Here is a 16,708-nt window from a genome sequence, read left to right on the forward strand (position 1 = left end):
AGCCCCGTTTTTTTTTTTTTTTTTGAATAGTTGTCTGACGGGATCGTCGCAGCATCTTTCCAATGTTTTCCTTCATTTTTTTTTCCACCCCATCTTCATTTCCTGCACCAATGCTCGCTCGCTCGCTCACGCCGGCCAGTGTGTATAGTACATATGTCCTGGCTGCTCTTGACCATATAAGGACTTTGGCTTTCCTTTTTGTGAGCCAGCGGGCGTGCTGGCTTTTAATGAGATGTTCCGTTTGAGTGAGCGACGGCGTCCCCAAAGGCACAATGGCGGTCTTTTTTTGGGCCTTCTTTGACCGCCGCTAACTTGCTCCAATCACAGGCCTCCTACTATGATGGACATTTTCATTTGACAGTCCATATTTGATTTTCAAGACATTTTTTTTTAGATTTGACCCCCTTTTTCCAATGCATTTAGGCCACGGACGATGACGGACGCCCCCCCCAGATTCGCCGTGGATGTCAGGCAACGACGAGGTTCTGTGTCCACCAAAACAACCCCCACCCCACGTGACCGAGTTTTTTTTGTTTTGACTGACTGTCATTTTTCCATCCTGGCAATAATCCCCCCCACGCTGGCTCCGCCCCTCCCCCCAGACACAAACACCGCGACAACAAACCCCCCCCCCCCCACCCCGTGGTCCCGCTTTAACTCCAATTTCCCGGTAATCCCGCCGAAGCCACCCCTGGGCGTCCTACGAGCCGCGCTCCCTCAGGTGTGCCCGTGACATCACTTCCCGTCCCAACGCCGCGGCCTGGGAGGGAAAGGCAAAATAGAGTGGAGCGGCGGCCAGGTCGGTGGCGAGCGCTCTTCGCCGATCTTTGGGTTCCATGACCTTATTTGGCCACGCCGCTCGCTCCGTGTGATGTAAGAGCCGCCCCCCTTGGCCGTGGGGGGTGCGGCGCTCCTCTTCCAGGCCGGAGGGGCTTTAACCCAGCTGTTTATTCTCTCGCTGGCTCCATCCACCGAAAGGGAGGAGGAGGAGGAGGAGGAGGAGGAGGAAGAGGAGGAGGCGGCAACCACGACCACGGCAGAGTCAGTCCACAGAGGCGGAGGGCAGGCCGCCGGGCAACCTCCTCATCCCTCAGGAAGACCACGGGAGATAAGGAGCGCCGGCAATTCCGGCAAAGGGGAGGCGGGGTGGATCGCCCTTGGCGGGAGCCTCCAGCGGGAACGCCACCGCTAGAAGAGCGCTACGTTAGAGGGACCTTCCCGGAGGAGGCGGGGGTAGACCCGCTGAGGCGGCGGCGGCGGGAGGCCCGGCCGGCGACGCTCGTGGACGGAAAGACGGAAACTGGGACCGCTCCAAAAACACAGCAGAGAGAAGAACGCCGGCGCCGCGTGGTCACAGCGCCATGGATTTTAAGGCCAACTTGAAGGGGGTCAAGGCCAAGACGGAGGACCCGCGCAAAGCGCCCGGCGGCGCCCCGCAGCAGGTGGACTTTCGCGCCGTGCTGGGGAAAAAGGGCGGCGTCGTCAAGGTCGAGAAGAACGCCACTTCCGCCCCCGCCGCCTCCACCGCCGATGACCCCAAGAAGAAGCCCGCGGAGAGCGCGGACAAGTCGGTGGACAACTGCGCGGCGGGCGGCGCGCCCAAGTTCTCCCAGAAGCTGAGCGACGCCACGGTCCTGGACGGACAGCGCCTGCACCTGGAGTGCCGATTGGAAGATGGCGACGACGGCGCCGGCGGCGGCGAGGCCAGTTGGACGCTGGACGGGAAACTGATCAAAGCTTCCAAGTTCATCGTCCTCAAAAAGCAAGGTGAGTGAGGCTATGAAATCATTCATTGACTTGGATTCAACTCGGAACAATTCTCGTTAGCGTCGGCTAGCATAGCGCAGAACATTTGCTAACAGTCGGCACTGAAATATTAACTGCTGGCGAGGTGATGGCGGCACTGTTGCTCAAATGCTAATGCCGTGCAAACTAGCACGGATGAGCTCAAATTCCAACTTGACATTGTCGTCAAATAAAAGAGCGGGCGCTAGCCAGCACGGATCGTCCCTGTAATTTGTCCTCGTGGCGCCGGCGTTTTGTCGACGTGACCACCGGGTGTCCGCCGTGTGTTCCGTTCAGGTGGCGTCTGTTCGCTGAGCATCGACAAAGCCTTGCCCGAGGACGAAGGCGTCTACAAGTGCAAAGTGGAGAACTCGGCGGGCCGGGACGAATGTTCTTGTCTGGTTCTGGTGGAGGGTAAGAAAAAAGAAAAAAATCCAATTCTTTTCATACCTTTTTGCATCCGCCCCCAGGGGCTTGACATTCACGTACTTGAAGTGACGACACGTTGACGCCGGAGAATTATCCCGTCAAGCGTCATTCCCTTCATTTTTTTTGCTCTCATTCCCAACGATATCAAAACAATCCTCGGGTCGATTTGTTTTGCTTTGACAGATCCTCCGGAAAAGTCGGCGGCCGACAAGGATTCCAAGAAGAAGACGGCCGCCACTTCGGAGAGTAAGTTGGGCCATTGGGGGGCGCTCTACTCCTCTTTATTTCTCTTGATTTTGTGACATTTCTGGTTCCCTTTCTGTGATTACTTTGGGCAGCTCAGCGGGTCCATTTGGGATGGTTTTTGGAGCCCCGGTCATTTCCTGTACGCAATTCCCTTGACATTTTTGGGCCTTCCAAATAATGTTGTTGTTTATGGGGACGTCGGAAGCCATTTTGTCAGACTTGTAGTCTGTAGACGGGCTGCATTTTGGCGGCCTGCCTTTCAAACGTGACATTTTGCAACGCTGTGAATTGGTCAAAGTGCGCTGACTGAATTGGGAAAAGAAAAAAAATCCTCCTATTGCAATGGAGCGTCTGTGGGGGGGGGGGGGGGGGGGGGGGTTGATGTGTTTTTTTCCCATTGCAAAGCGTAGCAATCCCCCCCAGCCTTCAACTAAATGAAGACAAGGAAGAAGCAGACTCACTTATGTCCCAATAAGGACATGTTGGCTGGGAATTTACTGCTTACACACACACACGCACACACACGCATACACACCCACGCACGCACACACCAAGGCGACTTTTCATAGCACACGAGCGCTGTCAGTATCAAAACGGACTCGAGATTGATTAGGTTTCAGCGTCCAATCCCCGGACCAGAAACCATTCAGATGCCTTGGGACGATTTAGCGTGCCAACTTAGCCTAGCCTGTGTGTTTTGTGGAGGTGGGAGGAAAGCGGAGCACCCGCAGAAAAGCCACCCGGGCAACACTGACGTTTCTTTTATCAATTCATTGTATTTGACCTCTTGTGTGTGTGTGTGTGTGTTTGTGTTGTCAGGTGAAGCGCGAATCAAGAAGCCCTCTTCCAAGACGCCTCCCAGACAAGGTGAGTGTAAACATTGGATAGCGTCGTGCCAGTGGACCCTTGCGACCTTCCGACCTTCCGACCCCGTCAAGCCTTGCCGCCCAACATCACGGAGTTCCCGGAGGACATGAAGATCCTGGCCGGGGAGAAAGTGGAGATCCTGTGCAAGTTCTCGGGAGCCCCGCCCATCCACTGCACCTGGCTCAAGTTCAGGAAACCGGTAAGAAGCGGCCGGGGGGGGGGGACCATCCTTCTCGCTCCCGCGCCCGACGTCACGTCCCAAACCCACGCCGCAGATCCAGGAGGGCGCGGCGGGGACGTCCATCGCCGGCGGCCACGGCAGCAGCCTGCTGAGCATCGCCAGCGGGCAGCAGGAGCACTGCGGCTGCTACACCGTGGAGCTCAGGAACCAATACGGCCTCCGCCAGGCCGCCCTCAACCTCACCATTGTTGGTGAGTGAGCCGCCGGCCGCTCGCTCTTACGGGTTTAGCCCGCCCGGCGCCTTCCTTTCCAATTCCGCCCAAAAATAAGAGAATGACCAAAAGCGGACTGAAAAAACGTGCCTGCTTTGTTTGGGGGAAACTGCCGCCGCGCTCGGATACCTTTTATGGCAGCGTGGGAGCCGGCCGCCGCTCCTTTTAGCCTCCTAGCCAGTCAGCCGAAGGCCGGCCGGCCGGCCATCGGCTGATGAGAGAAAGAGCAGTTGAAAGTAACTGGCCACGCAGTCAAGAGAAAATGAGCGTCCAATGGGCGGGACATCAACGGGAAGAGGCCAAAAGCAACAGGAAATGGACCATTTGAGCAAGAATGGCCCCAGAGATGCTCAACAGGAAGTGGCTAACATACACAGGCGCTTAGCCTCAGGCAGAATAGGCCAAAAGTGAGAGAAAATCACCAGACGGTCTCCTACAATGGGGGGTGTAATCCCATCCCAAAAATGAAGACCAAGCCTCCCGGAAATGCCCCCAAAATCAGTGACGGGAAGTCAACCGTGTGACGGCCATTTAAGGCGCTGGCGGTCGTTTGGATGCAAGACGCGGACGTGGCTATAAATGCGTCTGGTGTGCTCGTCCCCCCCCCCAACCCCCCCCAGATAAGCCGGACCCGCCGGCCAAGGTCCCGGCCCTGTCCGACGTGAGGCGTTCCAGTCTGACGCTGTCGTGGTACGGCCCCACCTACGACGGCGGCAGCGCCGTGCAGACCTACCACCTGGAAATGCACGACTCCGCCCAGGGGGACTGGAAGCCGCTGGTGTCCTGCAACAGCACCTCCTACAACGTCCAGGTGCGTCCCTCCGTCCATACGTCCGTTGAATCCTCACGGTCTTTGCCACCGTTCCCAGAACCTCCTCCCCGAGCGTCAATACAAGTTCCGCATCCGAGCGGAAAACATCTACGGCGTCAGCGAGCCCAGCGCCGAGTCCGACCAGGTCACCGTGGGCCTGCCGGACGCCAAGGGTGAGGAGAGCCGTTGGCTTCTGCCCTAATCCGCCGTAAAAAAAACGCCTGCCGACGTCGACTCTTCTCGTTCGTCCCCACAGAGAACCAGGAGGAAGCGGAAGAAGAAGAAGACGGTACGGACGGCGTTAGCTTTAGGAATTGCACTTTATTTCCATGAAAGGGGAACTGGTATGGGAGAAATGTGTCACTCGGAGTGGCCCAAGATCAACGGGAGGGAAGTGAGCCAGAAATGACATCAAGTCAACGGGAAATGCAAAATGTCTACAGTAAAAAACGACTCTCCCAGAAGGAGCGGCAAATGGGATTGGTGGCATTTTCATTGGTGCGGTTGCAAATCTTTCTATCACCCGCCTCTCCCATCGTCGGCAGACTCGGAGAAGGAGCCCGACTACCGGCAGGTGACGGTCCGAAACGACGTCAAGGTGAAGGAGCTGTACGACGTGGAGGAAAGGCTGGGCACGTGAGTGGCTTGGACGGAGGGAGCCATTGACGTGGCGTGACGTGGCGTGACGTGGCGCCAGCCAAAAGTAGGTATCCCCCCCATTTGAGGCGGCGCTTCCCTCCCGGTCAGGGGCAAGTTCGGTCAGGTGTTCAAACTGCTGGAGAAAGCCACCAAGAAGACGTGGGCGGGCAAGTTCATCAAGGCCTACTCGGCCAAGGACAAAGAAAACGTTCGCCACGAGATCGGCATCATGAACAGCCTTCACCACCCCAAGCTGGTCCAGTGCGTGGACGCCTTTGAGGGCAAGTCCGACATGGTGGTGGTTCTGGAGATGTGAGTGCCGGTATCCACGTTGGGGGGACTGGGTGGGGGTGGGCGTGGGGGCGTTCAAGCACTCACTTGTTTACGTGGCAACGCCGGCAGGATCTCCGGCGGCGAACTGTTTGAGCGCATCATCGACGAGGACTTTGAGCTGTCGGAGCGCGAGGTCATCAAGTACATGCTCCAGATCGTGGACGGCGTGGGCTTCATCCACCGCCAGGGCATCGTGCACCTGGACCTCAAGCCCGAGAACATCATGTGCGTCAACAAGATGGGCAGTCGCATCAAGCTCATCGACTTTGGCCTGGCCAGGCGTCTCGGTGAGTTTACGTCCCGGCTGGGGGAGGGGGGTCTGGGGTGCTTAGGGGGTCGTGGGGTGCTTCGGGGGTCGTGGGGTCTCCGGCCACCCGGCTAAGCTTCTCCCTCCCCCCCCCCGCAGAAAACGCCGGCACCCTGAAAGTCTTGTTCGGGACGCCCGAGTTTGTGGCGCCCGAAGTCATCAACTACGAGGCCATCAGTTACCCCACCGACATGTGGAGCATCGGCGTCATTTGCTACATTCTGTGAGTGGTCGGCCATTTTGGGGGAGGAGACGGCTTCTGAATGGGCTTTTTCTCCTCCAGGCTGAGCGGCCTGTCGCCATTCATGGGCGACAACGACAACGAGACGCTGGCCAACGTGACTTCGGCCACGTGGGACTATGAGGACGAGGCCTTCGACGAGATCTCGGATGACGCCAAAGACTTTATCACCCGGCTGCTCAAGAAGGACATGAAGTGGGTCTTCCTCCCGGCTTTGGCGTCCGGGTTAGGGGCCGGATGTCGCACGTGTGAGAATGAGCTGCCCAAAAAGGCTGGGAGCCCAGGACCGTCTGTCTGGGGGACTCTGGCCCCCTATTGGCGAAAAAAGGGAAATATTTTAGAGTGGTCCGTTGGGGGAGGCTGCTTTTCCTTTGTTTTCCCCAGGTGGGCTGCCAAATCCCCCAGCTATAAGGCGGTCATTTCTCACATACGTGCGGTATCCCAGTTTCCCTAATTGGACAGGACTCAGTCCCAAGTGTGTTTGTGGTGGCAGGGCGCGCTTGACCTGCCCGCAGTGTCTGGAACACCCCTGGCTGAAGCAGGACACCAACACCATGAAGGCCAAGAAGCTGTCCAAGGAGAGGATGAAAAAGTACATCCTCAGGAGGAAGTGGCAGAAGACGGGCCACGCCATCAAAGCCATCGGCCGCCTCTCCTCCATGGCCATGATGGCGGGGGTCCACGCCAAGAGGGGCTCGCCCACCGAAGGTAGCCACCGGCCGGCGCTCTCCTCTCGGGGGGGCAAAAAAAAAAACCGAGGACCTTCTCTCCGTGCCCCGACGTTTCAGAAGACCAGCGCTTCCTGGAGTGCCTGGAGCTGGAACACAAGAGCCAGTGCAAGCCCAGCTTCAGCTCCGTCATCAAAGACGTGGAGGTGGTGGAGGGCAGCGCCGCTCGCTTTGACTGCAAGATCGAAGGTACGCACGCGCAGCAAAATAAAAATCTTATGGTTCAAAAAAATAACCACTTTTTCCATTTTTTGTCTCAGGTTACCCGGACCCAGAAGTGGTTTGGTACAAGGACGAGCAGCCCATCAAGGAGACCAGACACTTTCAGATCGACTACGACGAGGACGGAAACTGCAGCCTGGTCATTTCCGAGGTGCCTAGCGTCAAATGAGCCACGTCCAATATGGCCGCTCTTGTCTTTGATTTGAAACGCGCTTTCTTTTTTTCCTCTCAGGTGTCGGGCGAAGACGACGCCAAGTACACGGTGAAGGCCGTCAACAGCCTGGGCGAGGACACCTGCACCGCCGAGCTCTTGGTGGAGGTTATGGCGGGGGAGGAAGAAGAAGAAGAAGAAGAAGAAGAAGAAGAAGAGGAGTAGCGAGACAGCCAACCAGCTCAGCGCTTTTGGACTCTGGCGGCAGGAGAACGGCCCCGACGTGGGTTTGGCGTATTGAACGAGACGGGTCAAACTAGCTTGACCCTTCTCCGTCAATACAAAACCGTTGTTTCAAATCACACACGCGCGCACACACACGCACGTCACGTGTTTGTCATGTTTTGTCCCGAGCGGCAGCGCCTTAAAGCCACACAGATGTTTTTCTTTTTTTCCCCCTTTTTGTTGTTGTTGCTGTGTTCACCTGTGCCTTCACCGCACGCTCTTGTGGACCGACCGGCCGGCGACCGCCAGTCCATTGGGCCACTGCAACTTATCAAATAAAGAATTTGCAATATATATGTGTATGTATTAAAAATGGACAGAATTTGCTCACCAACAACGTGCTAAAAATAAAGCATCTCGAAAGATGGAGACGCTGAGAAATGCAAAAAATGACCATTTGTGTTCAAGTGTGTTTATTTTCGCCGGCCGTCGCGTGACCTCACTTTCTCTTCTGCACACGCACGAGTCACGGTTGGGTGCGCGCGCACCTTTTGACTTCACCTTGCGCGCACGTCGTACATAATGGCAGCTAATCGGCGATGATTTGGACGCACCGGCGTGTAGTCGAACGGATCGACGACTTTGACGGACCACTGAGTTGTTTTGGAAACTTTCATTTGGAACGGAGTACATTTGGATGACGAGCGTGCGGCAATAAACAACAAGCAGCACGGAAATGTGGAACAATCGCTTGGATTTTTTCGTTTTGACTTCTTTTTTTCCTTCGGTGGTTAGTTCGACTTCCAGTTGTGCTTTTTGGGCCACTTTACAGCTACCTGCAACTTGTCAACAACGGACGGACGGACGAACGAACGAACAGAAAGATAAGATTCATTTTTCCTCCTTCTAAAACACTGTTTGAGATTTTAAAAGTTGCATTTCTTGTTTTGACGTCACTCGAGTAGTTCAGGTGACGATGAAGCGGTTCAGAAAAATGAGATGGGATGACAACACTGTTCTAAAAGAACGCGTAGGCTTCTAGTCGTTAGGAAAGAAACACGTCATGGCAAAAGATGAGCGTGGATTGGAAGGCGTTTCCTCTTCAAAAAAACTTTGAAAGAAAATAGCCTTACCATACACGGTTGTTTTTGAAGAAAGAAAGAAAAAGACTATGTCGTTTTAAATTATTCTACACTCTTTTTTTTCTTATATACGCATTATATTTTTTCTGGGAAAACAAGTGTAGTAGGCATAGATAGCCACTAGAGAGCGACAAATCCACGTCTAGGACCAAGCAAGACAGGAGCGAATGACAGTCTCGCGTCCAAACGTCCCTTCTCTATCTTTTTTCTTTCCCCTATGGCGGCGTACCCGCCTATCGAGTCCTCAATGTCCCTGAATTAAAATTCGAATCTAATCTGATCTAATTCAGGCGTCGAGCTCGTTTTGGCCGAGGGACACTGTCGTTATGGCAATGACGCGGTCGTTGATGTGGCCCTGAGCCGTGCAACTATTCGACCGCGCTCATTGCCGGACCTCCAATCCATTTAGTCAAGTGACGGTCGGGGTAAACTTTTGCTCTGGCTCCACACGGGTGGCTGTGGGGGGGGGGGGGGGGGGGGGGGGGGGGGTGGCTTTTTTGTTTTTGTTGTTGTGTTTGTTTTTTGTTCGACAGGCGGCGGGACGTCTCCGGGCTGCCAGTTTGACTTGGAGCTCGTCCGCTCCCCGCCGCTCTTGTGTGGAGCGCGTCCGCTCCCGCCGGGCCGGGCCCAACAAAAGCCGCCATTCAAACCCACCGAGCGAGTGGACGTGACCAGACGCGGGGGCCGGCGCGGCACCGAGGCCAAAGGCTCGGCGGGCCCGGTCGGCCGGGCCGGCCGGGCCTTTCTCGCTGTCGGAAGAGGCCAGGCGGCTCGCTTTCTTCTGCTCGCCGTGCTCCCACGCCACATCCGTGGCATTAACACTGCCCATGGCCAATGTTTCCATTTGGAAGGCAAAGCATGTTCTTCACGTGTTCCTCGTCACATCTGAAGATTGGACGCCAGCCAGACGAGGTCCGAAAAAGAAGCGCTCTTTTTTTTTTTTTGTCCGGCGTCGGGGCCCGACCGGTCTTCTCGCCGGCCGGCCGGCCGGCCGTGGGCTTTGCCGCATCCCGACCCGCTCTCACTTTAAGAGCTCATCTGGATTAGCCGGCGGGCTCCATCAACCTCGTCCCCCCCGCCGGGTGCCCGACGGGTGCCCGACGGGCTTTCCCAGCGGGAAGTCCGGGACAGATGGCCGGACCCCCGAGGATGGGGCGGACTTAGGGGCCCCGACCCTCATTTCTTGTTTTGCGTTGGCCCGTAAACGCCGGGCGCCCCCAGTGAGGTGGGTGGGTGGGGGCTGATTTGGCCTTTGGAGCAGCAGAAAAAAAGAGGCTTATATTTGGGTCCTTGCAACAAAAAGTTGAGAGTCAACGACCCACGGCAGCCCCGTCCGTCCGTGTTTGTGGCCTGCGGTCACGTTGGACTTTTTGACACTTTCTTCTTCTATTTTTGCCTATCTGAGCTCCAGACGGGGGCCCTTATCGGCCCTTCGGGCGCCCAGGCAGGAAGCGCGGCCGGGCTCTGTCAATCAGCCCCTCCTCCACGCACGGAAGGAAGGCGTTGAAGAGCGAGCCGCTCACGTCGCAAAGGCACCAGTCGCCGTCAATTCCGGCACCCCCTCACCATTGGAGAAGATACAGCCTGTTCCATGCTTAATCAACTGCCAAATTGTCCCTATCCTTTGACCCTCTACATGGGTCCTGATGCTGGACCAGGGATGAACTCCCCCTCGATGCCGTGTCGCCGTGACGTCACGGGCCAAAGTGACCGGCGCCCTTATCCCTTACCACCCTCCCTCTCTCCCTCCCTGCCCCCCTCCCCCCCGTGTGGGCGGAGCGAAAGGGGCCGAGCGGGGCCGCTTGTCCGTCCGCCCTCATTGCTCCGGCGTCGTTGGACGCTGTCGGGTGGGCTGAAGGCCGGGTGTGCCAGTGCTCGCACACGCTCGCTCGCTCTGCAGCGGACCGAGCCCGGGGCCCGAGCCCGGAACCCGAGCCCGGCCAAAGTCGACGCCGGTCAAGCCGCCATGGAGGAGCGCGCGCGCTTCCAGAGAAGAAAACAAGCAAACCCGCGCAGGAAGAGCGGTAAGACGCACTCACTCACTCTCGCACTCACTTACTCACGTAATCAGTGGTTCGGCGCACGCACAAGCCACTTGATGGATTGGCTCCCCCCCCTGTTTTCAGACCAAAAGAAATCGAAAAGCATCCAAAATTGTGGTGCTTGATGGCCATTTGACTTCCAAAAGCAGCCATGGCCAAACTTGTCGAAATGTACGCCAGTTTTGTCCTGCCCGTCAAAAGAGAGGAGAAAAAAAAACTAACATTGGAGAACACTTGACTGCCTAATTATAGACTTCCCTTTTTTCCTTCCAAAAAACTGAATTTGTTTTGCTAACTTTTAGACTAATGAATATGTCCTAACCTTGTAAACGATAGGAAAGTCACAAGAAGCTCTGTGAAGAATGAAGCTGGCACCTTTTTGCCGCAATGTGTTTTCCCCCCCAAACCCAAACCCCCTTTTTTTCACTTGAATGTATTTTAGCCTTCCATTAGTGCCACGTCCATGTAAAACAGCAGACAAAATGGGAGCCCGAAAACCAGAGGCCAAAAGACGGAGCCTCGGAAGCGCCTTTTAAAAAGTCACCACCGCGTGGGTCCTTTGGCTGGCCTCGGGATGCTTGATGGCAAAGCGCTGAGGCATTGACAAAGATGGCCCGAAGGGGGCTTGATGGGGGCGTGGTCCTTTGTGCGCATGGTTACTTAGTATGTATGCCCTCTGCCAGCGCTTCCCCCTCCACCCCCAATGGACCCGGCCGGGCCAGTCCCGAATGGCCAGCGCTCCCCAGGTGGCCCGCGCTGCCCACGTTGCCCGCCTTTCCCGCCTTTGTCAAAAGGTTTTGACAAAGGCCTCGCCCGCCATCCTAAGCAAAGTCAGAGAGTGGCGGCCGGGGCCGACGGGAGGAGGATGACGCCGACTTTGCGCCTCCGCCCGCGTCAGCGCTTTCACTTCTGCAAATGTTCCCGGAAGCCTCCCCCGCGCCGTCCGATTGGCCGCCGACAGGCCGCCGACAGGCCGCCGACAGGCCGCCGACAGGCCGCCGACAGGCCGCCGACAGGCCGCCGACAGGCCGCCGACAGGCCGCCGACAGGCCGCCGACAGGCCGCCGACAGGCCGCCGACAGGCCTCTCCCGTCAATAACCTCGCCCCGCCCTCCCACAGTGGCGTCAGACGGCGACTGCGACGTGGCGGCCACGCCGGAACCCCAACAAGAGGACGGACCGACGGCGGGCGGGTCGCCCTTCTTCTCCGAGGCGCGCCGGTACCTTTGGCGCGGCGACACGGCCGTGGTCTACCCGGAAGACCCGGACCAGGAGGCCGAGTCGCCGCCCGCCGGCCGGGAGGCGGAAGCGGCCGGCCCGGAAATCGCCCGCCGGCCCACCGGAGAGCAGGTCGGTGCCGTGCTCGTCCAAACCAACGGATGGGTGGCCCGTCGGAAAAAGCGGGTAACCCCCCATTCGTCCACTCGACCCTTTTCCCCCCTTTGCCGTCGTCAGCTGCCCAACCGAGGCGCCGGCAACCGAAAATTCAAGTGCGGCCAATGCGGAAAAGCCTTCAAGTACAAACATCACCTGAAGGAGCACCTGCGCATCCACAGCGGTAGGTGGGGAGCGGTCCCTCCCGGGGGCCGTCCCGAGACGGACCCGGGGCCATTTCCACCCGGCTCCGCCCCCCTCTGACGCCTTCTCTTTTCCAGGCGAGAAACCCTACGAGTGCCCCAACTGCAAAAAGCGCTTCTCCCACTCGGGCTCCTACAGTTCGCACATTAGCAGCCGTAAATGCTCTCAGATGGTCGGGCCTCCGCCGTGGCCCGAGCCGTGGGACGCCCTCTCACAGAAGGCCCACGCGGCGGAGCCCGGGGACCGGTACGCCGGCCCTTTCCGCCCCGAGGCTCTGTCGGGAGCGCAACGGCAGCGGCGCCCGGGGCCAAGCGACCCGGAGCGCCACACGGAGGAACTGCTGAAGATTTCCCTGGCCGTGGGCCTCCCGCGACAGTTTGTCAGGGATTGGTTGGCGGCGCGCCACGTCGAGAGCCACGGCTCGCCCGGGAGCCACGGCTCGCCCGGGAGCCGGCCCATCTTCTCGGACGCCGGCGGTGGCTCGCCGCTCTCCTCGCCGTCCCCCGACGCCCCCCGCGCCGACGCCCCGCTGGACCTTTCGGTGCCCAAGCGGTGGGCCGAGCCGACGGAACCCGGCGTTCTCCGGACGACCCACTCGCCGGCGCCTTTCCTCCCGCCGGCCACGTCGGCGTCCCCCGAGCGGCGCCCGTTCTCTGACGGCGTGGCCTCGGTGTCCCGAGTGGCCTACGCCTTGGCGACGGGAGCGGCCGCCCTGGTGGACATCCAGCGTGCCGGGAAAAACGTGTGGAAAAGCACTTTTCAGGTATGCTTTTGAGTGGAAATGGCTTGTTTGACACCCATGTGACAGCCAGCCACCCTCTATTCGGGTAGAAAAGGGGGGGGGGGGGGGGGGGGGGTCTGTGAACTGAAGTCAATGACAAAGGCCAAGTGCCAGTCAAGGTATGAGCATAAATGGGCGGCGGGGGGTCTCCAGACCTAAGCTCTGTCCAGACTTGGGATCAAGGTGGGTGGGGGAGGGGCTCCAGAAGGTGTCTCGTGGTCAACAGGTGCGGGATTACCGCTGAGCCCCTCCCTGTGCGCTTCATTCTTTCCGTGTTTGTCCTTGTGTGTGTGTATTTGTGTGTGTGTGCTCTAGAGGGCGCTATTGGAGAGCTCTTGCGACTACCTGTCAGGTGCGGAGGAGGCGACAGAAAGCCAGTGGCAAAAGGACAGCGGCAGCGCTACCTATGCCTGCGACTTGTGCCACAAAACATTCCAGAAGAGCAGTTCCCTCCTCAGACACAAATATGAGCACACAGGTACTCTTCTTTTTTTTATTCCCCCTCTTAAAGAAAGGGTGTCAAAGTGGCGGCCCGGGGGCCAAAACTGGCCCGCCGCCTCATTTTGTGTGGCCCGAGAATGTCAATCATGAGTGCCGACGTTCTGTGTTGGGATCCAATTCAAATTCAGATGGGTATTCCATTTCCTCATTTTCCCCCTTTTAATTGATTTTTAAAATCCATTTTTCATGGTTTTTAGTTCAAAAATCCTAATACGGCACCCTGTCTATTTTGGAGAAAATGTAAGACTTTTAAGTGCGCCTTATAGTCGTGAAAATATGGCAGTTTTTATTTGACAGGGCTTTTTTATTTTAAAAAAATTAAAATACAAAAAAAAGGCCAAAAGTGAGTGCTTTGCTTTCAACTTCTAAAGAGGAAAGTATTTCGCAATACTAAGTGTCCTGCGACTGCAATCAGTGGATAGGCGTCAGCTGCTTCACTCAGCCCAACCCCCGCTCCTTCCAAGTTTGTCAGTCAGCTCTGCTCAGTCACTTCTGGACGAAGGCTTGAGCCAAAAGCTCCCTCCCCCCCCTCCTCACCCACAGCAGCCCAACCCCCATAGATTGAATTTTGCTGGGTTGTTTGAAAAACCCAAAGCAGCCAGTTCAAGACCTTATTCTTTATTTTTATTTTTTTTCCCTTTTTTACCTATTTCAAACAAGGGCCATCAAAGTGTAAACTTTTGACCTTTGAAGAGCGAGCGAGTGCCTCCAAGAAATTGAAGCATTGGACATCCATAGCATTCCATAAGACTAGACATTTATTTATCAGGGCTGGGTAAAATTTAAGTAAAAAAGGGCCAAAAGTGAGTGCTTTGTGTTCAACTTGTAAAGAGGAAAGTATTCCGCAATACTAAGTGTCCTGCGACTGCAATCAGTGGATTGGAATCAGCTGCATGTCACAGCCCAACCCCCACCCACACCTTCCAAGTTTGTCAGTCAGCTCAGTCGGTGGCTTCTGGACGAAGGCTCGAGCCAAAAGCTCCCCCCTCCCCTCTCCTCTCCTCTCCTCTCCTCTCCTCCCCTCCCCTCCTCTCCCGCAGCTGCCCAACCCCCATCCATTCAAGCTGTGTGTTTGCTGGGTGGCTTGGAAACACAAAGAAGCCACTTCACAACTTTTTAAAAAGTGCAAACTTTTGACCATTGAAGAGGGAGCAAGCACCTCAAACAAATTATAGCATTGGACATATGAGGGAAGACATAGCATCCCATAAGACTAGGCATTTATTTAACAGGGCTTGGAAAACTTTTTTTAAAAAGGGGGGCAAAAGTGAGTGTTTTGTGTTCAACTTGTAAAGAGGAAAACTTTCCGCAATACTGTGTGTCCTGCGACTGCAATCAGTGAATAGGCGTCAGCTGCTTCTCTTGGCCCAACCCCCACCCAATCCTTCCAAGTTTGTCAGTCAGCTCTGCTCAGTCACTTCTGGATGAAGGCTCGGGCCAAAAGCTCCCTCCCCCCTCCTCACCCACAGCTGCCCAACCCCCATCCATTCAAGCTGTGTCTTTGCCGAATGACTTGGAAAACACATAGCATCCAGTTCAAGACTTTTTTGTTGTTGTTGACCTATTTTAAATGTGGGCCATCAAATTGCAAACTTTTGACCATTGATGAGTGAGTGAGTGCGAGTGTGCCTCAAAGAAATTAAAGCATTGGATATAGGAAGGAAGACATATCACTTAGACTAGTCATTTATTTATCAGGGCTGGGCTTTTTTTTTTTTAAAAGGGCCAAAAGTCAGTGCTTTGTTTTCAATTTCAAAAGCGGAAAGCTTTCCACAATACTAAGTGTCCTGCGACTGCAATCAGTGGATTGGAGTCAGCTGTGCTTTTCTTGCAGCCCAACCCCCACCCGCTGCTTCAAGTTTTTCAGCTCGGTGGGTGCTGGACGGCTTGCAAAACTGCTCCCTCCCTCTCTTCCTCCCTCCCTCCCTCCCTCTCCCTCACCCACAGCGATTCAAATCAAATCATTCGATCGTTGCAATTTTTCGGGCATTTTTTCTTTTGGTGTGTTTAGTTCAAAAGCATTTTGTAAAGTACAAAAATCAATATTTTTAATCATATTTTCGGTTTTCCACTTTAATATTTAATTTTTAAAAAAGTTTCCGTTTTGAAATGAAGGACAAATGATGATCCCATGTTTTTCCTTACTAAGAAAAAAAAAGTTCAAATAAAGTTCACGGAGAGCGCGGCGCCCCCTATTGAGTGAGAGTGGCGCCATCTGACGGCGCGCGCGCCAACCGGCTGTGTCCCTCAGGCAAGCGGCCCCACCGCTGCGGCGTGTGCCACAAGGCCTTCAAGCACAAACATCACCTGATCGAGCATTCCCGCCTGCACTCGGGCGAGAAACCCTACCGCTGCGACAAGTGCGGAAAGCGCTTCTCCCACTCGGGCTCCTTCTCGCAGCACATGAACCATCGCTACTCCTACTGCCGCCGGGAGGCCCACGGCGACCGCTGACCGGGGACCACCGAGGCGGGCGGAGGCCGCCGAGGACCGCCGGGGGCCGACGTCGTCGGCGGCGGCTCAATTCCGCGCCGAGATCCACGTCGCCGGGCAGAGGTGGCGGACGGCGCTCAACGATCACCCTTAACCGACAACTCATCGAGCGACGCGGAACCACGTTTTTTCCTTCTTTAACCCTCCAAAAGTGACTTTTTATGGGTCGGCGTGAATGGCAGAGCTGGATACATTGAGCCGTGACAAATCGGGGTGTCGCTTTCTGTTTATTTTCAAGTATTTCCACATCAATTACTGTTGATCTGGTGTCATTTTTTTATTTCCTCTGGGGAATTTCGGGCTCCCTCCCTCCCGGTTGCACCAAGTCGATTCCTGTTGATATGGCTCACTCATTTGGAGATATTTTGCATTCATGTTTAAAAATAAACAAATAAAAAAGCAATACATGTGTGGATGGTAACTTTTCAAACTCTGTGGAGAATTAGACTAGTGGACAAAAAGGCAAAAACGTTCTTTAACCCGGAAAGTGAATGAATCATCTGCCAAAGAAGGCAAAGTGGCCGTCGGTTCCAAACCGCTGCAAAGCCTGTTTTCAGACATTTAGTCTACAGTATGTCATTTCTATGCATTTGTGCGTGACTATCTGTCAATATCAGTTCACTTCCAGTTAATATGTTGAATTTAAGATGAACAAAAAAGAAAAATAAACTCTGATAATAAGACTAGAATGTGTTTTTTCTTTTAAATGTTACATGCAAGCAAAATGGCGCTGT

General features: G+C 55.6%; 2 protein-coding genes across 4 annotated transcripts; both read left to right on the forward strand.

Moving 5' to 3' along the window:
- The first annotated feature begins 975 nt into the window (after positions 1 to 975).
- mylkb (myosin light chain kinase b) lies at positions 976 to 7,890 on the forward strand. Of its 2 annotated transcripts, none has more exons than XM_077728070.1 (18): positions 976 to 1,767; positions 2,083 to 2,199; positions 2,398 to 2,460; positions 3,280 to 3,327; positions 3,399 to 3,526; positions 3,603 to 3,759; positions 4,401 to 4,591; positions 4,650 to 4,764; positions 4,848 to 4,880; positions 5,137 to 5,227; positions 5,339 to 5,542; positions 5,633 to 5,850; positions 5,970 to 6,093; positions 6,154 to 6,306; positions 6,605 to 6,819; positions 6,903 to 7,028; positions 7,100 to 7,212; positions 7,294 to 7,890. In XM_077728070.1, the coding sequence occupies exons 1-18, from the start codon at positions 1,362 to 1,364 to the stop codon at positions 7,435 to 7,437; spliced, it is 2,646 nt and encodes an 881-aa protein (XP_077584196.1). In that variant the 5' UTR covers positions 976 to 1,361; the 3' UTR covers positions 7,438 to 7,890. The 2 variants fall into 2 exon arrangements, with proteins under 2 accessions (XP_077584196.1, XP_077584195.1); XM_077728069.1 differs by having other exon boundaries at positions 977 to 1,767; positions 6,900 to 7,028.
- Positions 7,891 to 9,080: 1,190 nt separating this feature from the next.
- Positions 9,081 to 16,377, forward strand: LOC144204225 (uncharacterized). Of its 2 annotated transcripts, XM_077728073.1 has the most exons (6): positions 9,081 to 10,603; positions 11,742 to 11,971; positions 12,077 to 12,179; positions 12,277 to 12,962; positions 13,296 to 13,458; positions 15,733 to 16,377. In XM_077728073.1, exons 1-6 carry the CDS (start codon positions 10,171 to 10,173, stop codon positions 15,933 to 15,935), a joined length of 1,818 nt encoding a protein of 605 aa, XP_077584199.1. In that variant the 5' UTR covers positions 9,081 to 10,170; the 3' UTR covers positions 15,936 to 16,377. The 2 variants fall into 2 exon arrangements, with proteins under 2 accessions (XP_077584199.1, XP_077584198.1); XM_077728072.1 differs by having other exon boundaries at positions 11,742 to 12,179.
- Positions 16,378 to 16,708: the final 331 nt, after the last annotated feature.

This window comes from Stigmatopora nigra, chromosome 11, assembly GCF_051989575.1.
Source record: "Stigmatopora nigra isolate UIUO_SnigA chromosome 11, RoL_Snig_1.1, whole genome shotgun sequence".
NCBI classification, from domain to species: domain Eukaryota; kingdom Metazoa; phylum Chordata; class Actinopteri; order Syngnathiformes; family Syngnathidae; genus Stigmatopora; species Stigmatopora nigra.